The sequence below is a fragment of the Daktulosphaira vitifoliae genome, unplaced genomic scaffold (assembly GCF_025091365.1).
Source record: "Daktulosphaira vitifoliae isolate Bord-2020 unplaced genomic scaffold, ASM2509136v1 Scaffold_1, whole genome shotgun sequence".
Lineage (NCBI taxonomy): Eukaryota > Metazoa > Arthropoda > Insecta > Hemiptera > Phylloxeridae > Daktulosphaira > Daktulosphaira vitifoliae.
Window position 1 is genome coordinate 30,226,566 of NW_026099572.1, and position 13,120 is coordinate 30,239,685.

Below are 13,120 nucleotides of genomic sequence, written 5' to 3' on the forward strand. Positions count from 1 at the left end.
ATTTTGCCAACATTTTCATGTCAGTTTTTTTTAAAATTTTTTTCTATATATAAATTTTGTCACCCACAAAGTAGGTGACAAATTACAACTTTTTGTATTTTGATCTCTTCATATGTACTGTTATCACCAATTAACAAAGCTTTTTCATTAATATATAGTTTATATAATCATCTATTGTTTATAAAGTCAATGCCTATCTGATCCATTATACATAAAAGTTTTTCCTATCTCACATTGTTAAATGCCTTATCCAAATCTACAAAGGCTATATGTATAAAGCGATTTATTTACTATGTACATTTTTTTAGTATAAGATATAGAAATAAGTTTTTATTCCTTTTTGTAAATAATAATAATATTACTTCTTTGTTATCATTTGACATACATTCTTGTCTTTCTTTCTTTTGTAAAATACCATTTGGCATTAAATAATTAAATTAAAATAATATATATATAAATAACTGTATATCTATCTTTTATGCATTACTACACAATTCAATCATGACACTTAGGGAAGTTTTGTGTACATAGACAAGAACGTTTTTGACATAATACATCAGTTTTATGATAGGTGACAGATAGCAGCAAGCGCAATGGCAAAATTAATAATTAATAAAAGTTTAAATACATATATTATTAAGATAATAGATTATAAAGATATATTTATAAAGATTGCCTAATAAAATTTATTGATTTAAATTAGTTATACATCATAAAAATGAAAAAACAAAATTATAGAGTATTTACAGGATCAATTTTTAGAGTAATAGGAAGGCGATGATTTCTTTTATTGATATAAGGTTCAATTACTTCACTTGGTAAACAAAATATATCCTTATTTTGATGACTATTATTCAATATTTCTTTTATTTCAGAGTAGGGAAATGTTGGGCTAGTGTATGTTAATTTTTGGGATACAGTTTCATCTTCTTGCTTTTTACTTAAAACGATAGAAAAATTGAATTTTTTTGCTTTAGACAATTGTCCTATATAGTTTACTTGACTGCAAATAAGAAAAAGTTACAAAATAAGACTAAAATACTATAAATTTAATACTTAGAAAAAGTTAAAATGGTCATATTTTTTCTATTTATATTTTTTAATTAATAAAAAATAATAAAAAAGCTTACGCTTTAATTCGTTTAGGGGGTCCAGAAATATTGACAACAACTACAAAATGTTCTTGATGTGCAGATAAAAACCATTTTGTTGTTTGGTTATTGTTTATTATTATATCAAGAACCTGAAGATAAATAAAATTTAAGTTAGATTAATTTAAAAATATTTTTTATAAATATTTACCTGTTCCTCGCCAGTGAGTATATGAGAGTTATGATGTTGTGTCATATGGACATGGAATTCAGGATAATATCCTTTCCAAGAGCAGTTATTAAAAATACAAGGATAATGGCGATAGCCACATTCTAGTTCATGTTGATCTTTTTGTCCAATAAATAATTGCTCCTTACAACCAGTGAGTGAATTTTTACAAGGAAATTTTAACAAGTATCCAACCTAAAAACGCAATACTTTTTTAATATCAATAGTATTTGTGCTTAAATAAAATAAGAATCACTTACTTTTTCCATACATAAGTTACGTTTTGTATTAAAAGGATTGCGGCATGTTGGACAAATATCACACATATGTTTACAAGAACGACAAATTATATGCCCCATACAACATTGATAAACAGGTGGTATTATGTGTTCAAAACATACTGGACATTCAAATAAGCGAACTAACTGTTCATTTAATTCTTGATATGTTTGAGGATGTTCTTCAACTTGAACTGAAGGTACTAATTCTTCAGTCGCTCTACATCTTTTAAACATACAATAATCAAATTAAAACAAAACAATTGATAAAATAAATTACAATAAAAATCCTCACTCATCACTTCCATTTTCAGGACTCCTAGAAGAACGAGTTGAATTGGAATTTAAAAGATTTGTACCACTTGGACTATTTACTTCATTTAAATCAGTAGCATCATAACTTTGTCTTAATGTTTGGGGTGGACCATCATTGTTAGAATGAACAGGAGACAATCTAGATGTATTGCGAACAGGAGATATTCTAGATGTATTACTATTTCAACCAATAATAAACATTAAATTAGATTTTTGTAAACATTTTATCACACAATTCAATTTTTGTGTTGCTCAGTTTTATTTAAAATAATTTTTATAATAATTAATACTCACTCAAGTTCTATTGTTAGTGAATTACGATCATCATCTTCATCATTATCAATATAAGATAGAGATCTAGGAATGCTATTGTTAATCCTCGAAGAACTAGGAGGTGTGCTTGATTCTCTAGGTAAACCAAATGAAACCGTGGGAGTTGAATAATCCAACACTCTTGTTATTCGTCTAGATAAGTTTGATTCTTCATCCAGATTGGATCTATTTTCTACATCTCCATTTGATTCATTGTTTTCTGAAACTACAAAATCGGATAATCTCCTTTCAGTACTTGTCTCCATGTCAGACGACAAACTAGAAATGCTGTCATGACCATGACTAAATTTTTAAAAACAAAGATGTAAAATCAATTTTATTAACAAAATTATTATCATTTATAAAATTTACTAACTAAACTTCTTCAAATGAATTATCACGTTCTATTTCATCATTTTGCACAGTAGGTAATTCTTGTTCAGGAGTTGGTGATCGCTCAATCTATAATACACAAACGCATAAAAAAATATAAACGTGTTTGAATAATTTATATTGTTAACATTAAAAACATTAAATCTAAAGTATTCTATTGAAATTAAGAATATAAAAATGCTAACATCACTGAAATTTTGGTTTGTTGATGAGAAACGAACACGTCTATTTAGTGGTCTAATTGGACTGTCTAGATAGTTTCTTATTGAATATGGATGAGGTATATATCTTCTAAATCTTCTACCAGAACTAGGACATCGAGGAGTAGTAAATTGTAAAGGACTATTTGAATTATTAACTGAATCGTTGGTTAAATTATTTGTATAGGGCAGCATATTTTCTACTTCTACATGAGAAGACTGAATATCTGGTATTTCAGTTCCTAAAAAATGTTAAACATAAAAATACTAATATACATTTATGTATTTTAAATCAATTTTTCATTAAATGTCTTATTACATAATAGTAAAAAATTATAGTGCTATAGATTAATAGTTCCTTTTAATAAGAAGTACTGAAACGAGACATGACCCTGAAGTAAGAATTCAAAACTTTTTGAATTTTAAACAATTATTTTCTGAGTACACATTAATGTTGAATGGTTTGATTATACACAGCATAACAATTTACAACAATGTAGTTTAATTTATATATATTACTTATTTAAATAAAATGTATAAATTCATGTTTTAATATTTGATTTCAAGAATCAAATAACCAAGTTATAAATGATCATTGTGGAAAAGTAACAAATAAACAAAAATACATTAAGTTAATGATTAGATATATTAAAGAAGAATAAAATAATCGTTAAAGTAAGTAGATTCAATTAAACAAAGAGAGTCAATCTAAAGAAAAATAGTAACACAAACATGTCTAAACCTTTTTCATGGGTCATACTTGGCTTAACAGTATAAAAACATTAGCTCTTCATCTTATTCTCCTACCCACAAAAATAATTTATTTATTTATTTACATTAAAAAAAAAAAAAAAAAGACGAAACAATTATATCTTCACTCAATTTTTTTAATTTTAGATGTACCTATTAAGTACACGTGCCTGTGTTGCAAGTAGTGCCCAATTATTACAGGCACTTTTTTTTAGTAATTAAATGACTAGTATTATCAAATTTGTAAATTTGATAATACTAGATTTAGTACATACAAATTTTAATGTATAAAAAATAATATTATTTTTATTACTATTTTAATTAATTCAAAAATAAGTGAAAATACTTTTTTATAGATGTAAATTAACATGTAGCTCAAATTAAATTTACTTTACCAAAGTTAACATTTTAAACAGAATTGAATTTAAGAATTTTTATTTTATTAAAAATATATATACTTACTAGAAGTTTGTGGGTTAGGAGAACTATTTAAAGGAATTTGCCCAGCTGCTGTAACACGTTGCGTTTCAGGATCAGTAATTGTGAACCTCACATATGGGGATCGATTTCTTCCAGATTCCCCATTTGCCATATCTATAAAATAAGTAACAGTATTTAAAATGAGTAATCATTTTATAATTATTATTATAGCATTTGAAAAATGTACACTTTTAATAAAAACATACTTGTAGCTGTTGGAGATGAATTATAAGAACGCTCTGTATATCTCCAAGGGTATCTTAAACGTCTTTCATATTCACTAAAATATCGGAAATCAGTACCTAAAAAGCATCAAAATTTTTATAATAAATAAAATTTTTTTATAGATTAAACTTACTTCCTTCAAGTTGAGTTTGCCGTATTGGACTTCCTAGACTTCTAATGGGTTCCCTTGATCTATAACGAAACAGCTCATTGGGTTCAGTACTTGTGTGATCTGTTAATATAAACAAATTTAAAATTTGAGATATTTCCATATACATAAGAAAATAATGTGATATAGTAATAGGAAGTCTAGATTAAGAAGGTAGTGAATGTCCTGGGACTCATACAAGTTTTACTAGTCTATTATGAACATACAGTTTTTTTAGTTTTTATTTTATTTTTTTCATCACTTTTTTATGGTAACAATTTTTTCCATTAGGGCTCATTTCAAGGTACCGCTTGGGAACCCACATAGGTTTTAGCCAGGTCATGAATGATAGTAATAACTTTTTTTTACCGCCAATTGGAGATCCCACAGGATAAGAATGATGACGACTGCTAAATATTCTACTTGGCCTTTCCATACGGTTCAATTCTTCTAAATTCATCTAAATTTGATATTAATATATTAAGATTACAATTGTACAAACTCATAAGTTACATTATTAATTTAGTGACAACCTTATTCCAACACAACCTTATTATACTGTGTGTACTCAAATTGAATATTTTACTTACCAAATCTGATCGAATATTTGAAAATATTACATCTACAGATTCATTGTCTTCAACTGACATCTTTATGAAAAAAAGTAATTAAATTTACTACATTACATGAACTACAAAAATATACTTATTTTTAAAATTAGCATTAATTATGTTCATTTCACAATGATTTTTAAATAATCGTTAAAATATTCGAGAATGTTTTTAACAGCACTTTATAAAAACTAAAAAATAGATATTACCTTCAGATAATATCGGGGTAAATTAACTATGCAACCTGTATCATACATACATTTTTAAATTAAATATCATAATTTCACAGCATTCAGTTAAAGAAATAGGCACATATAAGATAAAATTTTATCTTATTTTGTGAATACTTTAGTGAAATTAATACGTCAGACGTACTAAGTCTGTAAACACAAAATAATATTGAATCATGTAGGAAATTGATGTTATCAATACATAAAACAGCTGATGGTGATTAGAATAAAGTTAGTGACGAACTTTAATAATATGACAATAGTAACGTTTAATGAAGTTTGTATTATTTGACAATCCATAAACAAAACCTCACATTTTCGCTTGTAATATAATTTGAATTGAAGTTATCGTGCTGCAACCCGCGCCACCAAATACGATATAGTTAAGTGTGTTGATTAAAAAAAATTTGAATTGATTTACTTTTGAAGATATTCTCTAAATTCTTTTACAAGTGAGTACATGTTTAATAATTTAAAACAATTCAATCTTTTTGGGAATTCAAATCGTTTAAAATAAATACCTCTAAATTTTCCAAGAGTCATTATCACAAACCCATACATTATTTGTAAATAATGTATTGGGCAGCGCACGTGTTCAATATTAAATTGAAATAGTTCATTTTTATTTATGATATAATTTTGAAATTTGAGACAGTTTTAGTTAGATGTTTAAGTACTAACATATTATTCTTAATAATATCTTAATATTATTTTTATGAAGAATTTTTTTTTTTTTATTGTAATAAATTATTTTCCTAAAATTATTCTAAATAATCCGTTGATAGAATATTGTGTAAATACTTAAAATAAACAAAATGATCAATTTTGGGTATTTTTAGTATTTTCTTAGAAACTAGAAAATTTTATTTTTTTTTAAGTAAAATTATTTAGTATATAAATCTACAAATAATTAACAATAAAATAATTTTTTTTACCTGGTCAACCCTTAGAATTTTACAATTTTATATATATATAGATTGATTTAAAATCTAAACAAAATGTGTGAATAATCAAATACTAAAAATTAAATAATTGACAAACATTATATTTATTATAAGAATAATTAATATTTGGGAATTTCAAAACATAATTAGTATCATTATCTTTTAGATGGATGATCAAGGTGTAACATTAGATGTCAATCCAAAGGCATACCCTTTAGCTGATCCTCAGTTAACTACAAAAATTTTAAATTTAGTTCAACAAGCTATGAATTACAAACAGTTGCGTAAGGGTGCTAATGAAGGTACATTTTTATACTTAATATTGTTTAGTTTAATAAATTTATGTTGGTTTTTAATAATTAAACAGCTACCAAGACTTTAAACAGAGGTATTTCAGAATTTATAGTTTGTGCGGCAGATGCAGAACCTTTAGAAATTTTGCTTCATTTACCTCTGTTATGTGAAGATAAAAATGTTCCTTATGTTTTTATTAGGTCTAAACAAGGTGAATAATTTAATTATAATATTTTTTCAGTAATAATAATAAGAATAATAAAATAATTTTTCAGCATTGGGCCGAGCCTGTGGAGTTTCAAGGCCAGTTATAGCATGTTCTATTACCACAGATGAAGGCTCTCAGTTACGACCTCAAATACAACAAGTTCAAACTGAAATTGAGAGACTTCTGGTTTAATTATGTTTCAATTTTTTTCTTTTTATAATAATAATTCTGGATAATGATAATTATAAAAAAATTGTATTTATTACCTTTTTTTCAAACTTAAAGACGCCATGTCCCCCCCTTTTGACAATTCCAATTGAAGTTATCATTATTTTTTATATTATTTTTATAGAATAATAAATTCTTTATATTTTGATACACTATAAAAGGGACAATTATAAACTTATTAATATTTTTCTAAAATTTAATTTTCTTATTAGATTAAAAATATTAATTGAAAAATAATATGGCCTGTATTAGTATGAATTTAGCAAAAAAAAAACAGTGTTACTATGTATATATATATATTGTGTTTTAGTTAAAGTAATTAATAAATGCTTATTGAAGACCTTATTACCTGAAATCTGTTAAGATAATTATTACTGAAATTTTGTAATACTTTATGATATTTGATGGGTCCAGTAAAACAACTTGGTATGTCTTTTTTAAAAATTATTTTTTGTTTTTGAATATTCACTGTTTTTTATGTATTTCAATATAAAACTTAAAAGATAAGTCATGGGAATAAAATTTTTTTTATTTTTATTTTTATTCACCTGTAAGCAGGTAAATAATTAGGTTTTTAAAAAATTTATATCAAATAAAAGGGAAATACCAAAGGTTTCAATAAAAAAAAAGTTATTTTGATTTGTTAATTGAAAAAGTTATGGCAGATTCAAAATTATAATTTTCCTGGGGATTTCCTCCATTTACAGGAAACAAAATTTTTCAATTTATAAGGATAATGTCTTCAACTAGATATGATTTGTAATCTTTGATGTATTGTTGAAAAAAAAAAATCGGTTGGCTGAAAGCTGAGGAGAAGTGGAGATAGACATAAACAAAAATTTAGCAAAATTAAACCTTTTTCAGCTTTGCATCGAAGTTAAAATGAATTTTATATTTAGATTAATTATGAAGATATTTAGCCGAGGAGAATTTTATAATTACTATTTATGAAAAATATCTCAGTAAATTAGTAGCTCTGGAAAATTTCTAAAAGTGGATATATCTGATGCCTTTTGAAGAGTTAATACAACAGAGACCCTTCAATTTGAGTGTATAAAATCAAACATAATAAATCAATACCACATTTATAACTATTAATGTATGTAGGAAATAAGTGTCTTGTGACCATTGATGTGAATACTAAAATGTGATTCCTATTGTTTCAGAAAATAATTAAACAAAATAGAAATCAATTTTTTAATAAATTTCAAAGCACTAAGTAAAACAATGTGAATGCTATGTAAATATTACTCATTTTTTATATATAAAAATTATTTTTTAACTTTTACACTTGAGAGTAGAACTGCATTTCCTAGCATAAAATAAAGGAATCTTTTACAGCTCTATTACATAACTGGAATAAAATATTAATATTTAAAATGACAACTGAAACCTTGGTACTTCTTTAAAATTGGTCTTTCTAAAACTTCTTTTAATAATGAAGTACTTATTCAGTTAAATTAATGTACATGTAAACTATAAATACCAGAAATTACAGAGCCCATATATTCAGATAGAAAATTATCAACCCAACTAAGACAAACATTTATTGTAAATAAAATTTTTCAAGTTAAAGCTATATAAAATTTGAAGGCTAAGCAATTAAGTTATTTTTTTTACTCTTAGGTTAGTTAAAAAGTCAAGTTATGAGTTTAAATAATAAACTGAGTTAAGTTATCTTAAAATAAATAAATAAAAAATTTTTAAGTTAAATTAGCAAGTAGTAATTTTTGATATCCATAAAAAAGTAATTTTTTTTAAGGAAGTATAAATCCATCTCCTTACAGTTTTTTTTCATTTTTTTTAAATTTCTTATAAAAATAAATAATTTTATTTCAATACAATATTAAATAGTTTATCGATTACAATTATTGAACACTAACTTAACATATAATAAAAAACCAAAGTTACTTATTGTGTTTAAGTTACTTGACAAAGAGCCTATGTATATTAAATTACAAGTTTAGCATACAAAAAAAAAATATAATGAGCTAAATTTTAAAGTCAAATCAACTTTTTAAGGCATTTTTGCACAGTCTTGCTAAATTTGCAGTAGATTATATAATAATTAAATGACTTAACAATTTCAAGCCTATGCTAATTATATATTATTCTTTCATAAATACAACAGAATTCGAGTAATCATAAAAATAGAAAAAACTATAAAGTAATATCCGATTACAAGTGTAAAGAACTCTACTAGCGTGTCAATAAACGGCAAAAATAATTTAATAAATATAATAAACCATGTTTTGAGTGATAACAGATTTCGGAAGATTGAGTTATCATAGGGACATGATTAATAAGTCATGTTAAAGATGATAAAATTATCTATATCTGTACAAGAGTGATTTTAAAACGAAATTCAAACAGTCTTGACAGTTTAAAAAAAAAAGTTAAGCTTTGAAATGCTACAATGTTTATCAAAAATCACCATGTACAGATATAGATAATTATGGCCTGTTTAATCTGATATATTGATATCTCTATAACCATTTAATCCTCCAGAATCTGTGATCATATTTTAATACACCGAAAAAATTACTTGAGTGAATTGAAGTAATAGCTAAATTTTATAGATGTTCTTGATAGGGACCAACTAAAGAAAAAAAAATTATTAAATAAATTAAATACAAATGCTTTTAAGAATTTATTCTTTAATATATGTATTTATTATACATAAAGTGACCAGATTTAATTATATATTTTTTAAAAACATAGTTAACTGAAGCAAATATTATAAAAATATTTTTAAAATAATAATAGCTATCTACATAGTAGATAAATAAACTTGTACATATTAATAATAAAATAAATATTAGGATATATAACACAAACAAAATAACTTAAAATAAATTGTAGAGAAAATTACATAATGGTAGAACATTTAAAATAAATATTTATATAGATTACTGAGAATAATATATTCTGTAATATAATGTTTTTGACCGCCAAAGACTATAAGAATTATCAAATTTTAGTAAATAAACTCCTTCACCAGGATATAAATGGCTTCCAGCATACACTTCTTTATGACAATCTCGTCGATAGACTGGTATAATAATTGATAATGGCGGGCGATCCACTAAACTACTCTTTTTCAAATCTTTTATTGTAACTCCATTTTGTTCCATTTCATGAAGTAATTCTAAAAGTTATAAGAATCTATTTAAATAATAATATTCAACATATTGCCATTAAAAATTAGTAGAAATAAATTTTATAATGATATTTTTAAGATATAATTTTTTTTAAGTTTATCTTAAGTGCACAATTCTTTAGAATTTAAACTAATTAATACAAAAAAAAAAATGTTTTGTAAAAAACTTAATGTACTTCAATTAATATTTTTTTGAAAGCATAATAAAAAAAAGTTATTAGTAAATATTTGTCTTTTATACCAAAATATAAAAGGTTGAAATGATAAAGTAATAATTATTGTTATTGCCTATTGTGTGACTAAATGTTAAATTTAAAACGATATTATAATTTTGAGTAACACTAAATTAAAAAAAAATCCTTTTTTACCTGGATTAATATTTTCTTCATCATCATCCAAATCATCATAATCATCATCTTCACTTTCTGAGACATGAACTGAAACTTGACTAGTATTAGGTTTAATCCATTCAAAGTAAACTCCAAACCCAATATCATGGTCATCAGTAGCAAATTCCCAAAACACACAATTACCCCCTTCAGCTGTAGGAACTCTGACCTAAAATATGTTATAGTAGTAATACTTCATTTAGTATGAAAGTTAATATAACTAATTCTTATGTTTGTTCATAATTAAAAAGACACGATAAACTGAAGTATTTATTAGTATGATTAATTTTAAATACATATAACTATAACTAAATATATTTCTACAACTTCATATTGAAACTTACAGTAACTGTTTCACCGTGATTAATTTTTATAACTGCTTCTCCTCCTTCTCTTAATAGATTAGATTTAAAAACATCAATGTCTTTTCTAGTCCACATTGATGCAGGATATAATGTTTGAACTGAACCTATTTTAAATATATAAACACAATATCAAAATAGTATAGAACTATGTAATAAAATAATAAATTAGTACATTCTCCAGATAGACATTGTCCATTTTCACACTTCTCACTACATGCACTCTCATTTTCATTTTCCTTTTCAACAGGAGCAGAAATAGCATTTGCAACTTCAATCTCTTTTCCAGGTTCATAATTTTGTTGCAACTGTTGCATGTATTGATGATAATGCTGTTCTTGAAGTTGTCTTACAAGAATAGCTTGCTGTTAAAAAAAAAATTCAAATAATAATAGCTAATTTTATATTAATGAAAATTACAGTCTTACTTCATCTGGATTACTTGGAAATTGATTTTGAGCATAAGTTAAAAATTGACTATAAGTTTGTTTATTTAAAGCTTCTTGAATAAGCTGTCTAAAATAAAAAAAAATAATACATGAAATAATGATTTAAAATTTAACAACATATTTTCTTTTAACATAAATAAACACAATAGCATGACTAAGAGTAGGATAAAATTATCAAAATGAGAATATAAAATAATTAAATTTGTATTTATAATAAATACTTAAGTATTTAAAATCTAGGTTAATGATATGATTTTAATTTTAAAGTACTATTATTATTACTTTGTATTTTCCTGTCTTTGCCTTTCTTCTTCTTCTTTTTGTTTTAAGTCCATAAGAGCAAACTGTTTTTCTAGTTCTTCTTGTTCTTTTTTAATTTTTTCTTCCCTGTAAATTTTTTAAGTTATTGAATAATAAATCATACTAATCAATTCTTAGTTGACCATAGTAGTAATAAAAAAAAATGTTTCTCTTTTAATGTTGATTTTTTTTTTAGGACTTTTAAAATTATTAGTTATGAAGAATGTTAAGGTCTGTCCAATCTCATAGCGTTCTACTATGCACACATATAGTGAAGTTATAGAAATTAAAGTTCAATATTGAAGCTGAACACATAAACTACTAAAATACTTATACAAAAATTAAATACTTGTTATCATACTTACATAATTCTTTTTTGTTCAATTAAATCTGCTTTGTAAGCTTCAATAGTATGTTTAAATAAAGCACATTCTTTATTGACCAATTTCACAAAATTTATCATAGAGTTTTCAGTTGACATATCACCTAGTGCTTGCCAAGCCAATCTATAATATAAATTAAATTTTATTAACAAATTTATAATATAATCTATAATTCTAGTTTTATTTATAGTTGTATTGGATTTTTTAAATAAAAAAAAATTAGATGATAATCATATTTCAAAACATATTAAGTTTTGTTTTAATAGCTAAATTTTACCTTCTATCTCTTCCTATGACATCGAATACACCCAATGGTGGTAATTTTGATTCATCCAATTTCCCATGACTTACTTGTCTTGTATAAGCAACAAGTTTAAGTTTATCATCATATGTGAAATGAATAGCTTTACCTTCTTTTTCTAAAACAATATTAATTATTAAATAAATGGTTCATCACTTTAACATTAAATATTTAACTTGAATAACTATAATAATTTCCCCAAAATATTTGTATACGAATTTCTTCTATATAAGAAAATAACATATAATATATCAAAAATATCAAAGTTTCTACACTTTTGATAGTTTTAACAGTTTTATAAAAATATAAATATAGTTCCATCCGTCACATTAAAAAATCACATTTTTTAGAATTGTACTTTAGTATAATAAAGAGTAATGATACTTGATTGTGACAATATACTTCACCTACCTTTAAAAAATTTCAGTGCAAGGCTATAAAGTTCTTTTAAAGGTAATCCCCATTTTTCGACAAGATCGTCTTCTTTTGAGTTGTTACACATTTTTTGGTAATTACTATTTACAATAAAATGCTAGAGTCCAAGGGATATTTTTTATGTTTTGCGATTGATAACTTTCAAGTTATATAATCAGGATCAAGATTCCTTGTAAAATGTTAACCTAAGTAGATAGTTCCCAATTTTCGTAATTAATTATATAGATACAATTTTCGTACATAGTTTATCATTTTTGTTATTGATAATGTAGTTGTCTGCTATGTAGAATTACTCTGGCTAAATAGTTTACTCTTATCATTATGCAGCGTTATATTACGTTTAAGGTTAAACGAAGTCCACTAGCCAATAGTCTAATCATTCTTACAGAGTAGTATTATTATACA

The 13,120-nt window shown here is 24.4% G+C and overlaps 3 protein-coding genes across 6 annotated transcripts; 1 reads left to right on the forward strand and 2 right to left on the reverse strand.

Annotated features, from left to right (window-relative positions):
- Nucleotides 1-613: 613 nt before the first annotated feature.
- Nucleotides 614-5,421, reverse strand: LOC126896188 (uncharacterized). 3 transcript variants are annotated; one of them, XM_050668754.1, is made up of 14 exons: nt 5,242-5,421; nt 5,012-5,071; nt 4,791-4,881; nt 4,407-4,505; nt 4,255-4,350; nt 4,031-4,162; nt 2,804-3,060; nt 2,602-2,687; nt 2,208-2,528; nt 1,894-2,052; nt 1,581-1,824; nt 1,303-1,515; nt 1,131-1,243; nt 614-1,003 (listed from the first exon to the last, which is right to left on the reverse strand). In XM_050668754.1, exons 1-14 carry the CDS (start codon nt 5,287-5,289, stop codon nt 733-735), a joined length of 2,190 nt encoding a protein of 729 aa, XP_050524711.1. In that variant the 5' UTR covers nt 5,290-5,421; the 3' UTR covers nt 614-732. The 3 variants fall into 3 exon arrangements, with proteins under 3 accessions (XP_050524711.1, XP_050524710.1, XP_050524712.1); XM_050668753.1 differs by having other exon boundaries at nt 1,894-2,091; XM_050668755.1 differs by having other exon boundaries at nt 1,894-2,091; nt 5,292-5,408.
- Nucleotides 5,422-5,546: 125 nt separating this feature from the next.
- Nucleotides 5,547-7,069, forward strand: LOC126897042 (NHP2-like protein 1). 2 transcript variants are annotated; one of them, XM_050670407.1, is made up of 4 exons: nt 5,547-5,714; nt 6,373-6,508; nt 6,574-6,711; nt 6,776-7,069. In XM_050670407.1, the coding sequence occupies exons 2-4, from the start codon at nt 6,373-6,375 to the stop codon at nt 6,898-6,900; spliced, it is 399 nt and encodes a 132-aa protein (XP_050526364.1). In that variant the 5' UTR covers nt 5,547-5,714; the 3' UTR covers nt 6,901-7,069. The 2 variants fall into 2 exon arrangements, with proteins under 2 accessions (XP_050526364.1, XP_050526373.1); XM_050670416.1 differs by lacking the exon at nt 5,547-5,714 and adding an exon at nt 5,917-5,935.
- A 2,566-nt stretch (nt 7,070-9,635) lies between these two features.
- On the reverse strand, nt 9,636-12,966 carry LOC126897036 (Golgi resident protein GCP60). Its single transcript, XM_050670393.1, has 9 exons — nt 12,692-12,966; nt 12,257-12,398; nt 11,962-12,102; nt 11,579-11,683; nt 11,276-11,363; nt 11,023-11,212; nt 10,830-10,954; nt 10,465-10,654; nt 9,636-10,084 (listed from the first exon to the last, which is right to left on the reverse strand). Exons 1-9 carry the CDS (start codon nt 12,780-12,782, stop codon nt 9,846-9,848), a joined length of 1,311 nt encoding a protein of 436 aa, XP_050526350.1. The 5' UTR covers nt 12,783-12,966; the 3' UTR covers nt 9,636-9,845.
- Between the last annotated feature and the right edge of the window lie 154 nt (nt 12,967-13,120).

What these genes read in the sequence shown, in the direction of transcription:
- LOC126896188 (XM_050668753.1), bottom strand. Translation starts at nt 5,289, where the DNA reads ATGTATGATACAGGTTGCATAGTTAATTTACCCCGATATTATCTGAAG. An exon ending in TCCTAACCCACAAACTTCTA is followed by an intron (nt 3,061 to 4,030) that starts GTAAGTATATAT and finishes AACATTTTTTAG; the next exon opens with GAACTGAAATACCAGATATT. An exon ending in CAAACCAAAATTTCAGTGAT is followed by an intron (nt 2,688 to 2,803) that starts GTTAGCATTTTT and finishes TGTGTATTATAG; the next exon opens with ATTGAGCGATCACCAACTCC.
- LOC126897042 (XM_050670407.1), top strand. Translation starts at nt 6,373, where the DNA reads ATGGATGATCAAGGTGTAACATTAGATGTCAATCCAAAGGCATACCCT. An exon ending in GCGTAAGGGTGCTAATGAAG is followed by an intron (nt 6,509 to 6,573) that starts GTACATTTTTAT and finishes ATAATTAAACAG; the next exon opens with CTACCAAGACTTTAAACAGA. An exon ending in TTTTATTAGGTCTAAACAAG is followed by an intron (nt 6,712 to 6,775) that starts GTGAATAATTTA and finishes ATAATTTTTCAG; the next exon opens with CATTGGGCCGAGCCTGTGGA.
- LOC126897036 (XM_050670393.1), bottom strand. Translation starts at nt 12,782, where the DNA reads ATGTGTAACAACTCAAAAGAAGACGATCTTGTCGAAAAATGGGGATTA. An exon ending in CAAAGACAGGAAAATACAAA is followed by an intron (nt 11,364 to 11,578) that starts GTAATAATAATA and finishes TTTTTATTTTAG; the next exon opens with ACAGCTTATTCAAGAAGCTT. An exon ending in TGAAGAAAATATTAATCCAG is followed by an intron (nt 10,085 to 10,464) that starts GTAAAAAAGGAT and finishes TATAACTTTTAG; the next exon opens with AATTACTTCATGAAATGGAA.